The sequence below is a fragment of the Carcharhinus amblyrhynchos genome, chromosome 10, assembly GCF_965287045.1.
Source record: "Carcharhinus amblyrhynchos chromosome 10, sCarAmb.v2.hapA, whole genome shotgun sequence".
NCBI classification, from domain to species: domain Eukaryota; kingdom Metazoa; phylum Chordata; class Chondrichthyes; order Carcharhiniformes; family Carcharhinidae; genus Carcharhinus; species Carcharhinus amblyrhynchos.
The window spans coordinates 73395625-73421325 of record NC_137333.1 but is presented as its reverse complement, the minus strand read 5'-3'; the positions used below and the strand labels follow the sequence as shown (position 1 = coordinate 73421325).

Below are 25701 nucleotides of genomic sequence, written 5' to 3'. Positions count from 1 at the left end.
CAATATCAGGCTTGGGCTGACAAGTGGCAAGTAACATTCACACCACACAAATGCCAGGCAATGACCATCACCAACAAGAGATACTCTAACCACCCCCACTTGACATTCAATGGTGTAACTATCACTGAATTCCCCCTCTGTCAACATCCTTGGGGTTACCATTGACCAGAAGCTCAACTGGACTCATCACATAAACACTGGCTACAAGGACAGCTCAGAGGCTAGGAATACTGCGGCGAGTAACTCATCTCCTTACTCCCTAAAGCCTATCCATTATCTACAAGACACAAGTCAAGAGTGTGATGGAATACTCCCTATGTGCCTGGGTGCAGCTCCAACAACACTCATGAAGCTTGACACCATCCAGGGCAAAGCAGCCTGTATGATTGGCACCACATTGCAAACATTCAATTCCCCTAGCACTGATGCTCAGTAGCAGCAGTGTGTACTTTCTACAAGATGCGCTGCAGCAATTCACCAAAGATCCTTAGACAACACCTTCCAAACCCATGACCACTTCCATCTAGAAGGGCAAGGGATCAGATAAATGGGAACACCACTATCTGCAGGTACCCCTCCGAGCCACTCGCCATTCTGCCTTGGAAATATATCGATATTCCTTTGCAGTTGCTGGGTCAAAATCCTGGAATTCCATTCCTAACGGCATTGTGGGTGAACGTACAGAACATGGACTGCAACATTTCAAAAAGGCAGCTCACTAACACAAGCTCAAGAGTAACCAGGGATGAGTAGCAAATGCTGGCCAACCAGTGACGCCCATGTCCCATGAATGAATATAAAAAGCTAGTTTATTTACTCTTCAAGCCGTAGCCTTCTCTAAGTAAACCAGAATCACAGTTGGAATTGGAACGAGCGCTCACACATAAGAACATAAGAAATAGGAGCAGGAGTAGGCCATCTAGCCCTTCGAGCCTGCCCCGCCATTCAATAAGATCATGGCTGATCTGTCGTGGCTCAGTTCCACTTTCCCGTCCTCTCCCCATAACCCTTAATCCCCTCGCTTATCAAAAACCCATCAACCCGCGTGTTAAAAATATTTAGCGAGGCAGCCTCCACCACTTCAACGGGCAGAGAATTCCAGAGATTCACCACCCTTTGAGTGAAGAAGTTCCTCCTCAACTCCGTTCTAAACCACCCCCCCTTTATCTTGAGGCTGTGCCCCCTAGTCCTACTGTCCTTTCTGAGCGGGAAGAGTCTCTCCACCTCTATCCTATCCATCCCATTCATCATCTTATATGTCTCAATGAGATCTCCCCTCATTCTTCTAAACTCTAACGAGTACAAGCCTAGTTTATTCAGCCTCTCCTCATAGCTCAACCCCCTCAACTCCGGTATCAGCCTAGTAAACCTCCTCTGCACTCCCTCCAAGGCCAAAATATCCTTGCGTAAGTGCGGCGACCAAAACTGCACACAGTACTCCAGTTGCGGCCTCACCAGTGCCCTATACAGCTGCAGCAAGACCTCCCTACTTTTATATTCAATCCCCCTCACTATGAAGGCCAGCATCCCATTAGCCTTCCTGACCGCCTGCTGCACCTGTAGGCTGGGTTTTTGCGACTCATGCACAAGGACCCTGAGGTCCCTCTGCACCGTCGCCTGCTGCAGTTTTTCGCCCCGTAAGTAATAGTCCTTCCTACCATTATTCCTACCAAAGTGGACCACCTCACACTTGCCAACATTAAATTCCATTTGCCATTTCCTGGCCCATTCGCCCAGCCTATCTAGATCCTTCTGCAGACTCTCCACACCCTCCGCGCAATTTGCCGTTCCACCAATCTTGGTGTCATCAGCAAATTTCGACACCGTACACTCGGTTCTCTCCTCCAGATCATCTGTGTAAATGGTAAATAGCTGAGGCCCCAGCACCGACCCCTGGGGTACTCCACTAGTCACCAACCGCCAATCCGAATAGCACCCATTGACCCCCACTCTCTGCCTCCTATTTGACAACCAGTCCTCTATCCACGCTAACACCCTATCCCCAACTCCATGCCCCCTTACCTTCTGCAATAACCTCTTGTGAGGTACTTTGTCAAACGCCTTCTGAAAATCAAGAAAGACCACATCCACTGGCTCTCCTCTATCCACCGCCCTAGACACATCCTCATAGAACTCCAGTAAATTTGTCAGACACGACTTCCCCTTAACGAAACCGTGCTGCGTCTGCTCTATCAAGCAATTCCCCTCAAGATGCCTCGCTATTTCCTCCTTGATGACGGATTCTAACATTTTACCTACAACAGACGTTAAACTAACCGGCCTATAATTCCCTGCCTTTTGCCTGCCACCCTTCTTAAACAACGGCGTAACATTAGCCGTTTTCCAATCTTCCGGCACTTCCCCGGAATCCAGTGACGTTTGGAAAATAACCACCAAGGCATCCACCATCAACTCCGCCGTTTCTTTCAGAACCCTTGGATGCATTCCATCCGGTCCTGGGGACTTGTCCACAATTAGTCCCTCCAGTCTGTCGAGCACCGCCTCTCTAGTTACAATAATGTCATTGAGACCCTCCTGTCCTACCATTTTTCCATCGCTAACACCCAGCAAATTATTCACGTTCTCCTCTGTGAAGACCGAAACAAAAAAGTTATTCAAGGCCTCAGCCATTTCCCCATCCCCTACCACTAAGTCCCCCCTCTCATCCTCTAAGGGTCCAACGTTCACCCTAGCCAGCCTCTTCCTTTTTATATATTTATAAAAACTCTTGCTATCCTTTTTTATATTAACATCTTTATACAAACATCTTTGCCCAAGAGGAATCTAACTATAGATTTTATCTTTCCAGAACCAAAGTATAACATTGAACCCACTCCAAACTATATCTTATTCCTAATATTTAACCCATACATATATAAATCCCTTAGAACTACCTTTGTTTTTGTAACACTTAATGTGTTCCAATAATCCAGTCATGTAAGATGTGTGTGCTTTCTCTAAGTGGTAATACACTACCTTTGTCAATAATACTTAAATCAGCTTTGTTTATAATTGCAGGCTTCATTCCAGTTGGATTTTTCAGCAATGTTTGATTATTTCATTTATTTTATGTTCTAATCTGAAAACCAAATTTCCCATGGAAGACAGTATTTTTCTTATTTTCAGGTACAAGATGTCCAACTGATTTTGCAGAAGTTCCTTCAATTTTAATGGAATACTTTGCCAGTGACTACCGTGTAGTGAAGCAGTTTGCAAGACATTACCAGACAGGACAGGTAAACACATTATTTAGTGTGACTCCTATTCCAGTGCTTCAATAATATTCCATGGAAAATAACCAAAGGAACACAAAATTGATTATCAGGCAGTGATATAATGTAAAGGTTCAAACAATCATTGTCAATCACAGCCTTGATATTATCTAAAGAAAATCATCATAAATAGCTTTTATTTTGGATGGTGGGTCTATGCATAGCATATTGTGTGGGCCCTTCTTTTCATGCACCACAGCCCCTCTCTCTGGGCCTGTGATAGTTGTTCTTTCTCTAGCCTTGTCCAGGTTGCCTGGCTCATGGAAAACCTAGAAAATCTTGGAATTTATAAAATGACTTTTTCAACACTGGCGAAGTCATGGAAATTTCCAAACAAATTCCAAAGTATTTGAAAAGTCATGGAATTTTTAAAGATGAGGATGAAACTTTCTGACTTGGCAGAACTCCAACGTTTTCTCTAATGTCTACATGTCTAATATACATATCTTCTATCTAATACCAGTACAAAGACTGGTTATGCCATAAGCACTTTTCATGGTATGCAAAATTCTACAAAGCAAGATACTGTCTTGTGAGAAATTGAGGTTATTGGATAACTGGCAGACCGTGCAAGGTTCCCATGTTCATGTAAAGCTACAAATACAAGTGCCTCAATTTGGTTAGGGGAAAGTTGTGGAATTTTATTTTGCTAAAGGTGCAGGAATCTATCTGTCTTTCTCATTCTGTTTCAGATATTAAAAATTATAATCTCTGTCTCACACGTGTACATAATTCACATTGAACTTTTCTGAGATTTTTCTTTATTCATTCATGGGATGTAGGTGTTACTGGTGCCAGTGCCCATCCCTAATTGGCCTTAAACTAAGTGGCTTGCTGACGCATTTCAGAGGCCACTTGCTCTCAGGTAGATGTCAAAAGATCCCATGACACAATTTTGAATAAAATCAGTGGAAGTATCCTTGGTCTGCTGGCCAATATTGCTTCTTCAGTCAACATCACAAAAAAGACAGATTTTCGGATCATTGTCACATTGCTATTTGTGGAATCTGATTATATACAGATTTGTCCCTGCATTTCCAACATTTGAACTGCCAACCCTTCAAACTAACTTAATTGGGCGTAAAGTGCTTTGAGCTGCCCAGTGGCCGTGAATGGTGTTATTTAAATGCCAGTCTTTTATTACATGACTGAGCCAATCTGCCTCACAGCACCAGGGACCTGGGTTTGATTCCTGGCTTGGGTAACTCTGTGCGGAGTATGTACGTTCTCCCTGTGTTTGCTTGGGTTTCCTCCAGGTGCTGCAGTTTCCTCTCACTGTGTACAAAAGACACACTAGTTAGGTGCGCTGGCCATGCTAAATTCTCCCTCGGTGTATCCAAACAGGCGTCAGACTGTGGCGACTAAGGGATTTTCACAGTAACTTCATTGCAGTGTTAATGTAAGCCTACTTATGATACTAATAAATAAACTTTAAAACTTTAAAATAGTTTGAACAATGAAACAAAAATTATGAATCATAGATGCTGTGGAAATACAAGCACTTCGTAATCGCAAAGTTGCCAGCTAGCTCATTGTTTTCTGCAAGGGAATGTTGGTACTTAAGTGGTTAATTGCTGCATGAAGTTCAGTTTGTGGTGACTTGCTTTCTGTTTTTTTTTTGCCTCCAGCCTTATTAATCATTTAATTACTGTGATGTTTCTACATAAATGTGATTCCAGAATTTTTATTGCTGATACTTGTCTTTTTTAGTAATGCTCCTTAAATCCTTTTTATCTTGTGAATGCAGGTGTTCTAGCGTAAATGTTTTTCGCATCATTGTTCTTTTCCCGCCAGTCCCAAATGTATTTTGCTATGCTGAATTTATGGTTATCTGTTTGGAGCTTACTCCCGCTCCCAGTTTTACCTCCACGGGAGGAAAAGGCTGATCATCATTTCCCAACAAAATAACCAAATTCTGTAAATTGCCATGTGGACAAATCTATTGTGTAAATCTGTAACTCACTCTGCAGCTGTGTTGTAAATATGTAAAATTTGTATTTTGCGTAAGCAAAAATTACACAAGTAACTGGCTGTAGATTTTTATTTTCTAACTGTTCAGAAATTAAATAGTTTGGTTTTCTTTTGCTGATAAGTAAACATGGATTAGAGGTTTATAGCTTGGAAACTGGCCCTTCGGCCCAACTTGTCCATGCTGTCCTTGTTTTAAAACTCCTAAGCTAGTCCCACCAGCCTGCATTTGGCCTATATCTCTCTACACGCATTCTACCCATGTAACTCTCTAAACGCTTTTTAAAAGACAGAATTGTACCCGTCTCTACTACTACCTCTGGCAGCTTGTTCCAGACACTCCCCACCCTCTGTGTGAAAAAATTGCCTCTCTGGACACCTTCTCCCATCTCTCTTTAAACCTGTGCCCTCTAGATTTAGACTCTCCTACTTTGGGAAAAGATACTGACTATCTAGCTGATCTGTGCCCCTCGCTATTTTCTAGAGCTTAGGTATAGGTATTGCTTCTTGGATTGGGTATGCACTTAATTCACATTCGTACATGGAATTGTTTTTGTGAAATTGCATTTTATTTCCCATTTTGGAATGTGGTTGTACTTTGGGAAGCCAGGAACATTATCGGTAACTTTTTTTAATGTGCCAGCTATCACAAGGCCTGATGGTGAATTCTTATAATGGCACATATGCCTACAAATTCAGTTGGGTTGTGTCAGATTGTCAGAAGGCAGGAGCGAGATTTTCTCCTGCACCAGCAAATAAATTAACTATTATTGTGGCTATTTTGAATAGCACTGGAAAATGTTTGACTATTTTGATTAGAATAGGGTGATTAGGTGATATGTATGTAGCTTAGGCTGATGATTGCTCTGTTATCTCATTGTATAGAAAATAAATGAGAATTTTCAGCACAGTCAGTTATATTACTCTAATAACTCTCTCTTTTCTGGAATCTTGAAACTGGAATTCCTTATCACTCTCAGCTTTCACTTTCTCGATTCTTAAATCCCAAGTCAGCTGTCTATTTATCCTGTTTTATACAGTTTTCAGTCTTAGGCTGGGATTTTCCAGTCCCCCCGCAGTGGATTTTGTGGCGGCAGAGGTGGTTTGCCAATGATCACTCGCATGATCTCCTAGTCCCACCAATGTCAATCAGTGGCCATTTGCATTGCTCACCGGCCATGTCGCTGGGAACCAACTACTACAGGAGTTCACCTTCAGTGGGCCTGGAATTTCCCACTGGCAGGAAGGACTGGAAAATTCCACCATTGGTATTCTGTACTACACTGCCACTTTCTCCAGGCTTCCCAGGTTTAGAAAGTTAGACATGTATTTAAATTATATCAGTTTCTTAATTTGGAGGTATAAACAACCAAAGGATTAAAATCTACTTCAGGGAAACAGGAAAATATGTTGCTGCAATAGTTTCACATGGTTGAGCAACCAGTCTGAACTATAACCAAGTGAGAATTCATAAACAATGTGGAAAAACAGACTGTACAACAAGTTTGGCTATAAAACTGAGTTGCATTTATAAGTGCCTTTAACACGGAGTTCACCTTCACAGGAAAGTTATCAAACAAAATTTGATATGGAGCCACACAGATCTTGAGTCAGGTGACAAGAAGCTTGGTCAGAGGTAGGTTTTAAGGAGCCTCGTAGAAAGAGGCAGTGTGATTTAGGAAAGGGACTTCAGAGCTTAGGATCTAAGCAACTGAAGGCATGACTGCCATTGTTGGAGAGAAGAAAAAAACTGATTTTGTGGCCAGAGTTTATGGAATGTAGATATCTAGGAAGGTTGTGAGGTGTAAGAAGTTGTAGAGGTATGGAGTGGGTGCGGTCATAGAGGAATTTTAAAGTCAAGGTGTGGCTGGACTGGGAGTCACTGTAGATCAGCAATCATGAGGGGGGTGATAGGTAAGTGGGACTTGTTTTGATTCAGAGCACAGTTGAGCTCAAGCCTATGGAAGATGCAAGGTTGCAAACAGAGGCTGGCCAAGAGCTTTGGAATTGTAAAACTAGAATTAGCAAACATCTGGATGTGGGCTTCAAAAGCAGATAAGCTGAGTCTGAGGAAGATGAGGCAGTTTTATTGAGGTGGAATTAAGCAGCTTTGACAGTGAGGATAGGAGGTCAGAAGCAGATCTGAGTCAAATAGGGGCAGAATTAGCAAGCAGTTTGGTTTTGCCTTGGACAGGAAAAGACCCATTTTATCTCATCAGCACAACAGCAACACTAATGTTACTGGAGTTTGTACTTCATTAACTAGGTTACAACATCATTTTAATTGACTATATATAACCTATCAGCTGTAATGTATAGTTCTTCTAAAGTTCCAAAAATATTTGTATCTCATTCTCTGAATTCTATGCCCTTCAACAAATTTCTATGATGAGCTGAAATAGAATAATACATTTATTTTTAAATTGCGTTCAACAAATGTGATTTTCTTTCATACATTGGTTCACAATTCAACACTAGTTGCCAATGTGTGCATTTTAGAGTTGTTTAGGTGTTGGCTTGGCAATGGCAGTATCCGCACTTTTATATTTGGGAGTCAACCAGGAAAGGTTTTAACCTTCCAGTATATTGTGCAAAGCAATCAAGAGACAGGAGTATGAATTAATAAGATAGCAATATGAATGTTTTATTTAAAAGAAAACAAGGATTAATTCTCCTAGGAGAATTGAGACGAATAAATATCGTGCATTTCTCGAATACTATTTCAGCCATTACCTCAGAATATGGTTTCCCGGCTCTGTGAATCTAAGAAGGTTTGTGCTGCTGCAGATCTGCAACTTCAGGTAGGTAAACATACAGCTGCATTATCTCTGATTAAAGCTTTCATACAAATCCTAACCTGAACTATAATGATTGAATGCCAATATTTGATTAATCAGAAAACAATCAGCACTAGTTCTCTTGGCAGAATTAAAACTTCTGCGCAAGTGTGATGAACCTTGATTTCATAAATGTTCTTTCTTTAATTCCCATGCCCAATGGCACATGAACCAGACAAAGCTCATGGTTACATCTGTTTTTGTAGCTAGCTTTTCCTGGAACAGATCAATGGCCTATTGCTAGGGCTATAGCTTGAGGGGCATTACTGCATATCAAGCAACACTAACCAAGAGACTAACCTGCTTTTACTGTCTGTTGAAGGTATATTGAAAGGATATAATTTGACCACAATTATGAATGCACCTTCTGTGGCCATCAAATCTTCAACTGGGACTTGAGCCTGGAGCTTCAGGCTCAGAGGCAGGGCTGTGAACCACTGTGCCACAAGATCTCCAGTTCTATGGACTAGCACTTCTCAATCTTGATATATTTAGAACTCTCCTTTTTATTTAAAATGATTTGGGATGTGGCTGTATTTGAAAAACCAGAAATGTTATTTATTGCCTCATTGTGCCTGTTATCGCAGTGTTAATAAACCCAATCACAGGAGGGACATTATAATGTGAATGTGATATTACTGGGGAGAGGGATAAACTTTTATTTCTCTCACCCTAGCTTCAATAAACATGATAAAATGAATTGGGGGCAATAAGCTAGTGATCTGGTATGTTGTTATGCTAGCAGACAATTGGCATCAAGTTACATATTTGTGCTTTCAGGAAAGAAATTAAATGGCAATCACGGGAGGAAAAAAAACTGTTCTCCCTGGTGGACCTACACATCACAGTTTAGATTGAAGGGCACTTTTGGAAGATGCTTAAGAGGTTACCATGTATCTACTCTCTCTCTGCAATAATGTACAACAGGGGGCACCTTAGGAACATAAGAACATGAGTAGGTCACTTAGCCCCTCAGCCTCTTCTGTCTTTCAGTGAGATTATGGCCGATCTGTGATCTAATCCTGTACAGTCACCTTTGCCCCAAATTTCTTTATCTTTAGATTGACAAAAAATTGTTGATCTTTGATTTAATATTTACAGTTTATCTACAGCACTTGGTTTGCGGGACATAAGAACATAAGAGAAATAGAAACAGGAATAGACCACATGGCACATGAAGCCTGCTATGCCATTCAATAAGATCATGGCTGATCTGATCTTTCTTTTCTGCTTTCATGCCTGCTGCCCATAACGCTTGACTCCCCTCTAATTCAAGAAAATGTTTATCTTGGCCTTGAAAATATTCAATGACTTAGCCTTCATAGCTTTGTGGGAAAGTGAATTCCAAATATTAATGACCCTTGGAGAAAAGAAATTCCTTCTCTTCTCCGTTCTAAAGAAGTGACGTCTTATGTTAAAATTTCCCCCTAGTTCTAGACTTCTCCAGGAGAGGATACGTTCTCTTACCATCTACCATGTCAAGCCCCTCAGAAACTTAACTCCAATGAGAATAGACCCCACCTGCTCAACCTTTTCCTGGGATGAAGGAACTGTCTTATGAAAATCAGCCTCGTGAACCTTCTTCTGAACTGCTTGCAATGTAAATAAGCAATTCCTTAAACAAGGAGACCAAAGCTGTATGCAGCACTCTGGGTGTGGTCTCACCAACACCATGTACTTTGTAACAAAACTTTGCAATCCTGGAATTCCCTTCCTAACAACATTGTGGGTGTTCCACAGCGGTTGAAGATGGCAGCTCACCCCCACCTTTTCCGGGGCAATTAGGGATGGGTAATAAATGGCTTCACCAGTGACGCCCAAATCCCATGAATGAATACAAAAAAATCCCCTTTGCAATAGATCCCATTGCAGTAAAAACCAAATTCCATTTCTCTTGCTAAATAATTACTTGCTGTATTTGTGTGGAAACAAGTTGTATTTCATGTACAACGATATCCAGATCCCTCTGAGCTGCAGAATTTTGTAGTCCTTCTCTAATTAGATAATATTTACTTTTCAGTTTTTCATACAGTGTGCTAAATCTCACTTTTTCCCACATTTTGCTCCAGCTCTCCAATTTTTGTCCACTCACTTGACCAATCTCTATCCCTTTTTGAACTCTTTGAGCTGGATTTTAAAAGTGGGGCCTAAAACCTGATGTCTGAATAAATCTGGATCCCAACCCCACACCCTCACTGTGCTATTCATGCAATATTTCTTTGAAATAGAAATGCCAGAATTGGGCAGGATACAAATCAAGCACTAAAAGGTTTCCTTTTAAATTAGATCTTCTATTCGGTCTTGGATCAAATCTACCATGGAAAGTACCCTTTACCAAAATCAACAACCGAGATACTGAAAGAAACCCAGGAAAAATTTTATGGCCTGCCCTATGTACCAAACACGGTAAGACTTTGTTAATATTGGATTATCTTTAAATCAGAAATGACGTATTTTGGCATGGTGGCACAGTGGTTAGCACTGTTGCTAAGTTCAATCCCTGGCTTGGGTCACAGTCTGTCTGGAGTCTGCACGTTCTCCCTGTGTCTGCAAGGGTTTCCTCTGGGTGCTCCGGTTTCCTCCCACAGTTCGAAAGACGTGCTGGCTGCATTGGCCATGCTAAGTTCTCTCTGTACTCGAATAGCCTCTGGAGTTTGGCGACTGGGGGATTTTCGCAATAACTTCATTGCAGAGTCAATGTAAGCCTACTTGTAACACTAATAAAATAAACCAAGTCTGCATTAAACTTGTATTGTGATTTTGTATGGATTGCATATAAAAGTTTAAACCTGGCATTTTTTATCTTAGCCCAAATCAGTTTGTTTTCATTTAGTCTGAAATTTGAGCTCTGATGCAGCAAAATATTCTTTTGTCAAAAATAAGCATTTTTAATCTGTTGCCTTTCTGGAGGGAAATCCCCTAAGCATTTGCATAAAGCAATTTATTTCTTAATGAAATAACGAAGTATTTTAGTGACCTTGGATGTACCTATTTATTGAGCGTGCCATTAAAACCAATACTCCTAAGTGGATGCATGCAAACTAAGATTATTTTTGAGTAGAAAAAATTCTGTTTATAGTTTTGGGGACATTTTTGAACCATAAAAGGTGGTCTTAGGTCAAGTGGTAAGTAAAAACCTAAAAAATAACCTGAAACCTAAAATGAACCCACCTTACAACCAACCGCTTCCAGTTTGAATGGAGACAGGATTTTAAGCAGGCCTTGTACCCCATATTTCTTTCTCTATCCCAGCTTTAATGCTGAATTCCTGAGCCTTGCAACATACCCCTCCTCTGCCTTGGCTTCGTAAGTGAAACTGTTAACCAACCCCATTCTTCCGCAATCATTGTCCTCTGTATACAAGGTCACTGTGCCTGTGTGTGATTGCTGACTCCCACTTTTGCATGCATGATTCTCACCACCCTCCCCCCACTCCACATGCACAAAAGCCGCTTTCCCCTGCCCCTGAAGAGGATCCAAAGTCCTGCCCCTAACGTGCATACATTTGCCGCTAATATTTTTGAGTCTGCAGGACTCGAGGTTGCTTAATTTGTTGATGTTCACAATAAATGTCAAAGTAACTAAGTCAAGATCTTCCCAAATACATTGACTTAGTGTGTCCATATGTTAAAACAATATTTTTCCATGTGATTAATTTCAGCACAGTGAAAGGTTTGGAAATTCAGTATTCTGTGACCTTGATGTACTTATTTCATGCAGAGGAAGTAAACCATTGGATATAGAGTTCCTGAATTCTCTGTTTCATATTTTACTCATTGCAGCATATTCAGTCAGCTTTTCTTAGAAACTTTGATCTCCCATTGTGAATTTGAGTTTATTCCAGAGGATGTAAAAACGTAATGGTGTAAAGCACAGACCAAACTGGGCCATCCCCTTCAGTTAGCTAAGTTTAAGTAACCTCCACAACATCTACGAGTTACCTATTTACCATCACTCCTTTCTCGAATCTCTTTTTTCTGTGATTACAGCATTCTTGTACGTATTGGATTATTTTTTGTTATCCACAAAACCACAAAATCCTTCCAGTACAGAAAGAGGCCATTCGGCCAGTCGAGTCTGTAGTGACTCCCCGAAACAGCATCCCACCCAGGCCCTTCGCTCTGCCCATCCCCATAAACCTGTGCATATACCATGATTGATCCATCTAACCTACATACCTTTGGATTCTTAGGGGCAATTTAGCATAAACAAACCACCTAACTTGCACATCTTTGGACTGCGGGAGGAAATGGAACACCCGGAGGAAACCCAAATAGACGCAGAGAACATTCAAACTTCACACTGTGACCCAAGGCCAGAATCAAACTCGGGTCCCTTGCGCTTTGAGGTAGCAGTACTAACCCTTGTTCTACCCTACTGCCCCATTCATTCCAAAAGTTAAGAGTCAACTACATTGCTGTGGATTTGGAGTCACGTAGACCAGATCCGGTAAGGGCAGAAGATTTCTTTCCCTAAAGGGACATTAATGAACTAGATGGCTTTTTACAGAACCTCTGAGCCACCAGCACTGAGACTAGCTTTTCATATTTTCAGATTTTATTAATTGAATTTGAACTCCACTAGCTGCCATGGTGGGATCTGAACCAATGCCTCCAGAGCCTCAGTATTACTAATCCAGTGACAATAAAGTATTCAGAAACTCTGCTTCCACCTACTTCAAGAAGAGAATTCCAGAGAGACTGCTGCCCAGAATATCACCTCTGTGAGTGTACTAGAGGGATGAGGGGGTGACGGGTTTCTCTCCACGACCTCTAGTGTGTGTGAAGTAGACAATAAGAACAACTACCCTTCAGATATTGGGTGCTAAAGGCATGCCTGGGGAACAGTCCTCAGAGATCGGTGATGCAGGAGGTGGCCACGGCCAGCAGGCATTTCATCAGGACCAATGACTGCTTTCTGTGGTGACCTTGCTGGGGAACATGGCTGCACCCATCGCACCCTTCTTGTTATCATTGCACTCATATGACTTCTTCCTAATAATTGATGCACACTTTTGTTCCCCTATTTAAAATACGTTGCTGTTAATTTTAACCTTTTAATAATTGAATTATATTAGGAAGTTCTATCATGTTGTATCATGGTGTGCTTGTTCATTCTATAGAAATCAATAAATAGTTGCATTCTAATGAAACATTTACAAAATGGTAAAATTGTGACAGTAAATTTAAAATACATCTTAAACATTCTGAAATGTTTCTGAAATACTGAAACAGTGATGTGATATTTGTGATACATTCGAAGTATGATAATTAAGTTATTAAATATTTTTCTTAAGATATTCATTCATTAGGTTTAGTCTTCCTTCTCTTCCCTGCTGTAATTTCAATGCATTCGGATTAATTTTTTTTAAAAGTTTATTTATTAGTGTCACAAGTAGGCTTACATTAACACTGCAATGAAGTTACTGTGAAAAATCCCCTAGTCGCCACACTCCGGTGCCTGTTTGGGTACACTGAGGGAGAATTTAGCATGGCCAGTGCACCTAACAAGCATGTCTTTTGGACTGTGGGAGGAAATTGGAGCACCCGGAGGAAACCCACACGGACAGAGACAGACTGTGATCCAAGCTGGGAATTGAACCTTAGCCCCTGGTGCTGTGAGACAGCAGTATAGTTGACAGATTTTGCTTCTGGGTGAGATATATGAAACGAAGGCTTTTACTGAAATTTAATTAGACCTGTTCTCTGTATTCAAACAGCTGTCAACTTTGCAATGTTGAGGAATGTGAATATCTAAGCACCTTTTGCTGCATTCTTTTGTAACTGATGTATTTTACTGCTGTTACATTGAATCTAGTCCACCGCATATCTAAACATTGTTTTCCCTCCAGTGTTTATTTTGGCACTACATATTTTTTCAGCATTTGTATGTGGAAGGTGCACAAGGTTCACAGTCACAAACTTTGTTTAATGCCTGGTACAGCACAGAAGCAAAGGTAATACAAAGATGCATCTGTTGCCAATAACATACAGAATGGGTAAAATATAGTGTAGGCAGATAGGTAGAAGATACCAGGCAATGAGTAGATGTGGAGTGATGAGCACTCAAAGTGACTCACTTAGTTGTATTGTTTGTTCAGTTTCACAGTGGCACAACTATTGAGGAGCCTTTATAAAGACAAAAAATATGATATTTTATAGTGATGTTGGTCCATTATATTCTTGTACCAGCAGGATTTTTTTGCCGACTTTTAAAATACATCTACAAAAACAAATTGTGCATTTCTTACTTATCAGACTGAAAACAGGGATCACAAAATTAAATCCCATAATTACAAATTGTGAATTGAATTACATGTTTAAAAGCCTGGCATGTGAGCTACACTGATAAGGCACGAGGGCATTAAGAGTCACTTGAATAATGTAGGGAATGGAGTCATTTGTAGGCTACATCAAGTAACAGTGGCATATTCCTTCCCTGGATGTCTGTTTCATTAGTTTTATGCAAATTTTATAATCATTTTATTTTGGAGCTTCCCTTAATTCTGGGGAACCACCTTGCCCCTTCTATTGGAATAATTGCATCTGTCAGTTCTCCAGTTCCTTAGCTAAGTAGGACCCACCTGCCGTTTTGATTCTCACTGACTTTATCCTATAAGCAAAAGTTACCTTTTGAATTGTAATAACCTAAGTCTGTACGGTTTGCCAGTCTCGACATGTTTACCAGAGCTTTTCGCACTAAACTGGCATTTAAAATTCAGTTTCTGTATAGAAAGCTAGAACTTTCAATCATATTAACTAAACCATTAGGCAAACTTAGCAAAATTGGTTGGGCTCTTTTCATGTCGCAACTGATATTACTCTTAAATGTGTAGCATAATCCAAACCTTATGTTGTCCAGGTCCTATTTGCACATTGGTAAGGATTGACTTATTATTTGAAGAGTTGTGAATGAAACTGATCAGCAAAAAATTGTGACTGGTCAATTCTGTTTCTGAACATAAAATGGAGAGAATGTTATTGGTGAAGCAGCTGAAGTTATTTGGTCCAAGTACATGGTGTAAGGGACTCTTATGGTTGTGATGCTTGGCTTCCAATAAGCACAACATTTCCCTTTCTGTCAAGTATGGCTCAGTCATTGGATGGTTTCTCATTGACTCCAGTTGACACCAAGTTTTACTAAGGCTTCCTGGTGTCATGCATAGTCAAATGCTGCCTTCAGCACTAGATTTACAAGATTGATGGAGCACATTATCTTTATTGGGTACAGTGCACTGAGCTGCTTCTTACTGTCACTCGGATAATTATTGTCTGTTGAACCAGTGAAATAAACTGGCTGGACACCAGCATTTATGTAAGGTTGAGTGTGAGATACTTTTGGTTGATGACATTTAAAACACTTTAGAAATGTTCAAGAACCCACTTCTTCCCATTAATTAGCTGATTATCCTCCAGGTGCTACTAAAGTGATGCATGCCAAATGTGACTGATCTTCATTGCATCTATAATCCTTTGAATGGGCATGTATGGGGTGTCAAGGAGGGGTAATATCTCTGGTGGGGGAACATGTCGCGTCCTTTCAGGGCGGTTTGTCCATCCTTTGTTCCCACCTGGCACTCAGCTCTCACCTGTGGCTCCCCGCAGCTGTTTGCATGTGACAGCAGCCACACCCCTGGCAACAGCCTCGACAAGCCGGCTAAACCAGGTGGTTTAAGTAGCCGAAGGATCTCAACCCTCAGTGAGATAGGGAGATGCCTGTCCCAGCATGTGAAGACAGAGTCTGGCGGATTGAGCGGATGGTCCAATGGAATGGAAGGTCCAACGTTCAAGAAGGCAGCCTCTGCAAGCATTGTGGAACACGAAGAGCAGGACAAGACACAGAAGACATCCTGGTCATCCACTGTGCCTAGTCCCACCTCCAGCCGTCTTGACTCTTGTCTTGCCACTAGATCTAGATGGGAATTGGGAAGAGAGAGTGAGGCTGACGCTGCGCAAATCTCCCTCACTTTAATCCAAATCAAGTGCTAGTTTCGACACCACCACCACCATCATCATCATCATCAGTGTCCTGTTCAACCCTTGAAGTCTTGTGACGGAGCAGCACGTGTGGATACACTGGGAGCTGTAGTCACGGACGTGCACGCAGGTGGCTCAGGTCTAATGGTCATTTTCCGCTGACCGAAGCAGCAGTGGAACTCGGCGTCTACCTGGAGCAGTCCTCTTCAGGAATGCACTGCTCACCTCCGTAAAATGAGGACGGGGCTAGAAAAGGTGCCCTAAACATTGCCTGCTTCGCTACACACTGGCCAGTTTACCATGACTGGCGGGGATCCCATCTTGAGGTCGAGCAAACAAAATAAAACACAAGGTGACCCTGCTCACCATTGGCACTTGGAACTTGTGCATGCTTTTGGACAACCTTACAGTAGACAGACCAGAAAGAAGAACAGCCTTAGTTGCCAGAGAGCTTGCAAGATACAACATTGACATTGCAGCCCTGAGCAAAACTCGTCTTGCCAACGTAGGTCAGTTGACTGAAACTGGAGGTGGATACACTTTTTTCTGGAGTGGTCGCAGCAGCAATGAGCGTCGTGATGCTGGGGTTGGATTCGCCGTCAGGAGTCACCTTGTTCGGAAACTTGATTGTTCACATCTTTGGGTAGACTATCGGCTTATGACATTACAGCTTCCACTACAGAACAGAAATCAAGCCACCCTAATCAGCGCCTGTGCCCCCCGCAATGAACAACCTGGACAAGATGAAAGACAAGTTCTATGAAGAATTAAAGCCCTACTATCGGCAGTGAGCAGTACCAACAAGCTGATCTTGCTTGGTGACTACAATGCAAGAGTAGAATGTGACTCTGCAACCTGGCAGGGAGTCATTGGGAGGCATGGAGTGGGCAAGTGTAACTGTAATGGCCTACTCTTAATGAAGACCGATGTGGCACACAACCTCCGCCTGCCTACCCGTAACAAGACCTCCTGGATGCACCCCTGCTCTAAGCATTGGCATCTTATCGACTATGTCATTGTCAGGAGAAAAGACCAGCAGGATGTCAGAGTGACCAAGGCCATGAGTGGTGCCGACTGCTGGACAGATCACAGGCTCATTGTCTCCAAAATGAGGCTCCATATCAGACCCAAGAGACAACAACAAGGAAGGAAGGTTATGAAAAGAATCAATGCGGCCAAGCTAAAGAACCCCGGCATAGCTTCAGCACTGGCTGAAGACTTAGAAATCAAACTTGCTGACCTACACCTCGCAGGCAGCGCAGAGGACGACTGGGGACGCTTCAGGGATGCTGAAGATGCTCGGGCTCTCTACCCGCAAGCAACGTGATTGGTTCGATGAGAATGCTGAGATACAGGCTCTACTTGTTGAAAAGCACCGTCTTCATCAGGCCTGTCAGAATGACCCATCTTCAGCTGCCAAGAAAAATGCTTTTACCAGTGCTTGCAGGACAGTCCAGAATAAACTGCGTAAAATGCAGGGTGCCTGGCTGAGCTCCAAGGCAGATGAAATACAGGGATAAGCTGACAGAAACAACTTGAAATGGTTCTATGAAGCTCTCAACACTCTCTACAGACCTCAATCTGTCAGGATATTCCCCCCCCCACCCCTCCTGAGTACAGATGGTACAACCCTCATTATAGAGAAGGCTCAGATCCCGCAGAGCTGGGCAGAACACTTTGAAGCCGTCCTCAACTGACCGTCATCTATTAATGATGAGTCAATAGACAGGATTTTCCAGGTTGATATCAACAGCGACATGGATGACCCACCAGTAGTAGCCGAAGTCACGAAAGCTGTCAGCCAGCAAGCCAGTGGCAAAGCCCCAGGGGCAGATGCCATTCCTGCAGAGATCTGTAAAGGTGCTGGTCCTGCACTTATCAAGAAGCTCACCGAGTTGTTCCAGTCCTTTGGGAAGCAAGGATCCATTCCCCAAGAACTTAAAGATGCTTCCATCGTACACCTCTACAAAAGGAAAGGCAATTGGCAAGTATGTGATAACCACCGAGAAATCTCGCTGCTCTCCATTGCAGGAAAAACCCTCGCAAGAGTCCTGCTAAATCGTCTGGTCACTCATCTGGAGCTGGGTCTGCTTCCAGAGTCACAGTGTAGCTTCCGCAAAGGCCGTGGGACTATTGACCTGATTTTTGCTGCGTGCCAATTTCAGGAGAAGTGTCAGGAGCAGAATCGCGAGCTCTACACAACTTGTTGACCTCGCGAAAGCCTTCGACAGTATAAGCCGACAAAGCCTGTGGAGGATCATGTAAAGTTCAGCTGCCCCCCCAAATTCATTCAGATGTACACCAATTCCATGATGGCCAGAGTACTGGATGGCGGAGAATCCTGTGAGGCATTCCCAGTCACCAATGGCGTCAAACAGGGCTGTGTGCTCGCACCCACTGTTCAACATGATGTTTACTGCTATGCTGAATGATACCTTCCAGGACAGTGTTGCTGGAATCAGTGTCAAGTACAGAGTGGATGAGAAGCGCTTCAACCTGAGGAGACTTCAAGCTATTACCCAAGTGAAAGAGACTGTTCTGAGAGATTTCCTCTTTGACTGCGCCCTGTATACTGGCTCAGAGCCAGAGATGCAAGTCAGTATGGACAAATTTTCCGCGGCTTGTGACAACTTCGGTCTTTTTAATGTTGATGGTGAGTCCAAAGTCATGCACCAGCCTGCTCCTCATGCACTGTACACAGGACCCATAATCACAATCAAAGGGCAGAAACTACAGGCAGTGGACCAGTTCACATATCTTGGCAGCACCCTCTGCTGGTGTCTAGCAGTGACTATTGATACAGAAGTTAACTGCAGAATAGCAAAGGCAAGTTCTGCTTTCGGTAGACTGCATTCCATTGTATAGGAACGTTGAGGAATCAGCCCAGCAACAAAACTGAAGGTCTACAGCGCCGTGGTACTCACTACCCTCCTGTATGCCTGTGAAACGTGGACTGTGTATCGAAGGCATGCAAGACAGCTCAATCATTTCCATATGATTTGTCTTCGCAGAATGTTACGTGTCTGATGGCAAGACAAAGCACCAGACGCTGACGTTCTGTCTAGAGCAAGTCTATCATCAGTCCACACGCTGCTGATGAGAGTGCAGTCCTGGTGGGCAGGTCATGTCATGCGTATGTCAGATGAGCGCATACCTAAGCAGCTCCTTTTGGGGAACACGCTGCTGGAAGATGCTCGCATGGATGGCAGAAGAAACATTTCAAAGACACACTCAAGGCCTCCTTGAAGTCGCTTGACGTTGACACGACCACTTGGCAAACGTTGGCACAAAACCCCCCCTACTTGGCGCTGCCTCATCCACAAGGGCTGTCAAGCTCACAGAGCAAGGTGTATTGCTGAAGCACAACTTAAGCGCAAGCTGCGCAAATCCAGAGCCACCAGCGCAACAACTACAGTGTCTACACAAGTCTGTCCAATATGTGCCAGGATATTCTGTGCCCAGACATTCTGTGCCTGAATTGGCCTGATCAGTCATCTCCGGACACACCACAACCAGCCTCAAAATGACTAATGATGTTGACTATGGACAAATAACAATCGTTTGATATGTAATATGCAGATTATCAAGTACAAATCACAGAATATTTAGATGGCTGTGACTATTTTTTAACTCACTTTGGTCAAAGAATTTTGATTTTCTTCATCCATAAAATCTTGCACAACGAATATCATAGTGCAATGTTCAACCGTGGACTGAGAACATAAGAACATAAGAAATAGGAGCAGGAGTAGGCCACCTAGCCATTCGAGTCTGCCCCGCCATTCAATAAGATCATGGCTGATCTGAAGTGGATCAGTTCCACTTTCCCGCTTTCTCCCCATAACCCTTAATTCCCCTGTCTATCGAAAACCTATCTACCTGGTCCTCTATCCTTTCTAAGCAGGAAGAACCTCTCTACCTCTACCCTATCCACCCCCTTCATTATCTTATACGTCTCTATAAGATCCCCCCTCATCCTTCTAAACTCCAGTGAGTACAGACCTAGTCTATTTAGTCTCTCTTCATAGTCCAACCCCCTCATCTCTGGTATCAGCCTAGTGAACCTCCTCTGCACTCCCTCTAAGGCCAATATATCCTTGCACAAGTGCGGCGACCAAAACTGCACACAGTACTCCAGCTGCGGCCTTACCAGTACCCTGTACGGTTGCAGAAAAACCTCCCTACTTTTATATTCTATCCCCCTCGCTATAAAAGCCAACATTCCATTCGCCTTCTTGATCACCTGCTGCACCTGCAGACTGGGTTTTTGCGACTTGTGCACAAGGACCCCCAGGTCCCTCTGCATCGTAGCATGCTGCAGCTTTTAGCCTTTTAAATAATAATCCCTCCTATTATTTCTGCCAAAGTGGATAACCTTTTACTTGCTAACATTATACTCCATCTGCCAGGTCCTCGCCCACTCACTCAGCCTATCCAGATCTCTCTGCAGACTTTCCACACCCTCCACGCAATTTGCTTTTCCACTCATGTGTCATCAGCAAATTTTGTCACCCTACACTCGGCCCCCTCCACCAGATCATCTATATGAATGGTAAATAGTTGAGGCCCCAGCACCGATCCCTATGGCACTCCACTAGTTGCCAACCAGAATAGCACCCATTATACCAACTCTCTGCTTCCTATTAGACAGCCAATCCTCTATCCACGCTAACACCTTACCCCCAACTCCGTGCACCCTAACCTTATGTAGCAACCTTTTATGAGGCACCTTATCAAATGCCTTTTGGCAATCATAGTAACACCACATCCACCAGTTCCCCTCTGTCTACCGCACTAGTCACATCTTCATAGAAATCCAATAAATTCGTCAAACATGACTTCCCCTTAACGAATCCGTGCTGCGTCTGCTCGATCAAACCATTCTTTTCTAGGTGCCTCGCTATTTCTTCTTTGATGACAGATTCTAGCATTTTTCCAACTACAGACGTTAAACTAACTGGCCTATAATTCCCTGCCTTTTGTCTGCGACCTTTTTTAAACAGCGGCGTGACGTTAGCTGTTTTCCAATCTTCCGGCACTTCCCCGGAGTCCAGCGAATTTTGATAAATAATCACTAAGGCATCCACTATCACCTCTGCCATTCCTTTCAGAACCCTGGGATGCATTCCATCTGGTCCTGGGGACTTGTCCACCTTCAGTCCCATTAGTCTATCAAGCACTACCTCTGTAGTAACAGGAATCACATTTAGGCCCTCAACTCCTACCATCCTTCTATCTTTAATATCCGGCAAACTATTTGTGTCCTCCTCTGTGAAAACCGAGGCAAAAAACTTATTTAAAGCCTCAATCATTTCCTCATTGCCCACTGCTAAATCCCCCCCTCTCATCTTCCAAGGGTCCAACATTCACTCAAGCCAGCCTCCTCCTCTTTATATATTTGTAAAAACTTTTACCGTCCTTTTTTATATTTAGTGCTAGTTTAGCTTCATAGTCTATCTTTCCTTTCTTTATCACCTTCTTAGTCATTCTTTGTTGATTTTTAAATCTTTCCCAATCTTCTAATTGCCCACTATTTTTAGCCACTCTGAACGCATCAGCTTTTAATTTCGATAACCACGGCTGGTTATCCCTTCTCCTACAGTCCTCCTTTACCATCGGAATATATTTCTGCTGAGTGCCGAAAAAGATCTCCTTAAAAATCCTCCACTGTTCCTCAGCCGTCCTACCAACCTATCTGCGCCCCAATCCACATTTGCCAATTCCGCTCTCATCCTATCGTACTCCCCTCTGTTCAAACAGAGGACACAGGTTTGGGACCCTACTTTCTCATCCTCCATCTGCATAAAAAATTCAACCGTACTATGATCACTCGTCCCAAGAGGATCCCTCACAAGAAGATCCCTAATTCTACCTGCCTCATTACACAACACCAGATCTAAGATAGCTCGCTCCCTCGTAGGTCCCGTCACATACCGTTCAAGGAAGCTATCCCGACAGCATTCCAAGAACTCTTCCTTAAGCCCACCACGTCCGACTTGGGTCATCCAATCAATATGCAGCTTAAAATCCCCCATAATTATCGCCATTCTGTTTCTGCACGCATCAATTATTTGCTTGTTTATAGCCCGCCCCACCTCAAAGTTATTGAAGTGGGGCAGGCCCATACACCACACCCACCAGCGTCTTCCTCCCCTTACTATTCCTTATCTCCACCCACAACGATTCCACGTTTTGCTCTTTGGAGCCTATATCTTCCCTTACTACCGCCCTGATATTATCCTTAATTAACAGAGCTACTCCACCCCCTTTTTCCTCCCGTCTATCCTTCCTAAACACCTGATACCCCTGGACATTCAGCTCCCAGTCCCTGTCACCTTGCAACCACGTTTCCGTAATGGCCACTAGATCATATCCATTTGTGCTGATCTCTGCCATCAGCTCATTCACTTTGTTCTGAATGCTTTGTGCATTCAGATAAAGTGTCTTTATTACCAGCCTTTAACTGGACCTTATTTGTAGAAACACTACTAACCTCTCTCATGCCCCCTACTCCTTTTATTACTGGGACCTCCTCAACATTTTCCTGCACCTGTACCCTCTCATTCACTTTAGATTTTGTAATTTCTCCCACCCCTGCACACCATCCCTCCCCTCTCCTGCATGTGGTTCAGGTAGTAATCCAGAGATAACCACCTTGTTGGTTCTGCTTTTTAATTTAATTCCCAGCTTTGCATACTCCCTCTGCAGATCTTTAGTTCCTACTTTGCCTATGTCATTGGCACCCACATGAACCACAATGACCGGATTCTCACCCTCCCACTTCAGGTTCCTCTGCAGCCCAGATGAGACATCCTGGACCTGAGCACCAGGCAGACAACACACCCTTCGGTAATCTTTATCATTGTCACAAAGGACAGTGTCTATGCCCCTAACTACACTATCCCCAATTACCACTACATTCCTCTTTACTTCTTTCTCTTTGACCTGTGTCTGTACCACAGTTTGCTCGTCAATCTTGCAGCCCTCGTTCTTGTCCACACTGGGAGCAAGAATCTCCAAACCAGTTGTGCAGATTCAGGGGCTGAGGCTTTTGGGTCCATCCTCCCTCCCTCCCTCCCACTGCAACCCTCCTTTTATACTTCGCGCGGTAAAAATCCCTTCCCACAAAGCCCCGTGGCCCACTTCCTGTTTAACTTTTAAAGCAGAAATACTGTTAAAAAGCCCACGAAAATCTTTACAAAGGCATTCGCTTACCTTTACTCTGTGCAACTTCCTCTCCGCTCGCTCCAACGAACAGTGAGGCAAGAGTTGAGCAATTCATTTAACTTACCACAAGATCTCTTTGATTCATTTTTCAATCAGTAACACTGAATCTTACTAGTTGACAAGTATTTGCTTAATCCATTTTTAAGCCTCGTCAAAGATTTCTGTTCCGTCTTTGCTAGCTGATAATCTGTTCCACATGTTCATCACTCTTCTTGTCTACCTTATCTAAATCTGGCATAATCTTGTACACTTCTATTAAATCTACCCTCAATCTCCAATGCTCCAAGAGGAACAATCCAGTTTTCCCTCATCCCTGGAGCCATTCAGGAAACTTCCACTGCATCATGTCTAGGACCTTCACAAAGTGTTAGCAGCATTTAATTGCAATACTCTAGCTGTGGCCTAACAAGATCTTAAGAAAGGTTCAGCATAACTTCACAGCTTTGTACTCAATACCTCTATTTATAAAGCCCAAGATCCCGAGTGCTTTGCCAATTACTCTCAGAATGTCCTGCTGCCCTCAAAGATTAATTGACATTAATCCTCAGGTACTCCATCCCTGAAAACTCTTGGGAACCATATTGTTCAGTCTGTATTGCATCTCCTTTTCCCTCTGCAAAAATGCATCGCCTCGTACTTCTTTGTATTAGATTCCATCTGCCACTTGCTTACCCATTCTGCCAGCCTATCACATTCTATTGTAGTCAACTGCTATTCTCAGTTAACCACAGCTTCAAGTTTAGTATCATTGGGAAGTTTTAAAATTTTACTCTATTCCCAATATCCAAGTCACAAATATATACAGTCTCATTTTGAGTATAGAGTCTTTACTATGTTGTTGTTTTACTGGCATCTGTTAAGGATTCTGAGCATGTGCTCACTTTGATGGTTTTACAGTCTGCATTAGGATGCTCTGTAAGCTCCTTTTTTCGTGGTTATTACTGTTCTGCTGAGTTATTGTTAAACTTCATTATTTATATAAAGTATTTTCTCTTTCTAAGTAACACATTCAACTGCCTTATTTGTGGCCTCAAGTTACCACATCTTTTTAGTGACAAGGAGAAAATGGCAAAAGAAAAACAAAGTTTTTTGCCATTCAGCGTGGCAACACGAGCAGCACCATGGCTGTGTTTGGGATGGTTGGTGAGTTCAATGAGAGAAGCAAGGACTGGGCTGAATACATGCAGAGGTAGCAGCATTTTGTTTTTAGCAAATTGATTAGAAGATGCAGTGAAGCAATGCTCTATTCTCTTGAGTGTATGTAGAGTGAAGACTTATCAGTTGATGCCATGCTACAGAAGCCAGGGGAGATTTCATTAGCAAATTTCGTTGCATTGGCCCAGAATCACCATAAAGTCCTTGGTGATTGTTCAAAGATACAAATTTCATAGCCATTTTCAAAAAGCTATGCATCTTCTAATTGGTAACTAACTCTGTGGCAGAATTATGCTAGCTTTCAGAACGAACGGTTTCTGAAGATATGTTCAGAGATTGACTGGTCTTCAACATTAACGAGGCCTGCATTCAGCATTCGTTGTTGGGGAAAGCCGCACTCATTGACTTTAAGAAAGCTATAGAAATTTTGCAGGGCATGGAAATATTTGCCAGTAATGCTAAAGATATTCAGAAAGCTAATGTTGGTGTCCAGACAAGGATGCTGCATCAAATGAAGAAAGGTTGCAAGCAAAAAGGTCAAAAGGACTAATCGCTCCTGTCCTTAAAAATGATGGTATGGTGCACACATGTAGTGACTACAGGCTCACCATTAACTAGGTTTCAAAGTTAGATGCTTATCCATTACCTACATTGGAAGATTTTGTTTTCAGCTTTTGCAGGAAGCAAGACGTTTTCAAAACTGGACATGAGCCAGGCATATCCTACTAGAGGAAGATTCAAATCAGCACGTGAGAGGAGATGACATTAAGCAGCATCGGTAGACAGTCAACTTTCTCCAGCAATATAAATAGTCTGTCTCTGCTAATGTGGTCCAGTACCTTTTTTAGATCAGTGAGGACAATGTATAGTGGTCTCCTTTGAGAGCAGCATTTCTCTTGCTGCTGTCAGATTGGAAGATCGTCTTAATTGTAGCTTTTCCAGTAGTGAAGGCACACTAGGGTTTTGAGTTTGATGCGTTGAGCCAGGATCTGCAACCTGTCAACAGGGGTAAATACTTTTCTCATGATGCTTAGTAGGAAAATGCTTCGATAATTGTTAGTCTCTATGATCACCCTTGTTCTTGGACAGGGCCATAATATTTGCATTGAGCATATCCTAGGGAACTGCCTACTACTTCAGGTAGAAAGAGAAGTTTGGCAGGGGGTGCTGGTTTCCCGAGCTTGATGAGTTCAGGCAGTATATCATCAGCACTTAGAGCTTTGCCCATAGCAAGTGAGTCAATAGCTTTGCTAAGTTCCTCCACTG

At 42.7% G+C, this 25701-nt stretch overlaps 1 protein-coding gene across 1 annotated transcript in view; it reads left to right on the top strand.

Moving 5' to 3' along the window:
• The window catches only part of mipepa (mitochondrial intermediate peptidase a), a 141963-nt gene that overhangs the window by 82338 nt on the left and 33924 nt on the right, over positions 1–25701 (top strand). The window contains exons 14-16 of the mRNA XM_080197342.1: positions 3127–3236; positions 7967–8041; positions 10364–10483. Coding sequence (XP_080053468.1) covers positions 3127–3236; positions 7967–8041; positions 10364–10483 — 305 coding nt within the window. The remainder of the gene's footprint in view (positions 1–3126; positions 3237–7966; positions 8042–10363; positions 10484–25701) is intronic.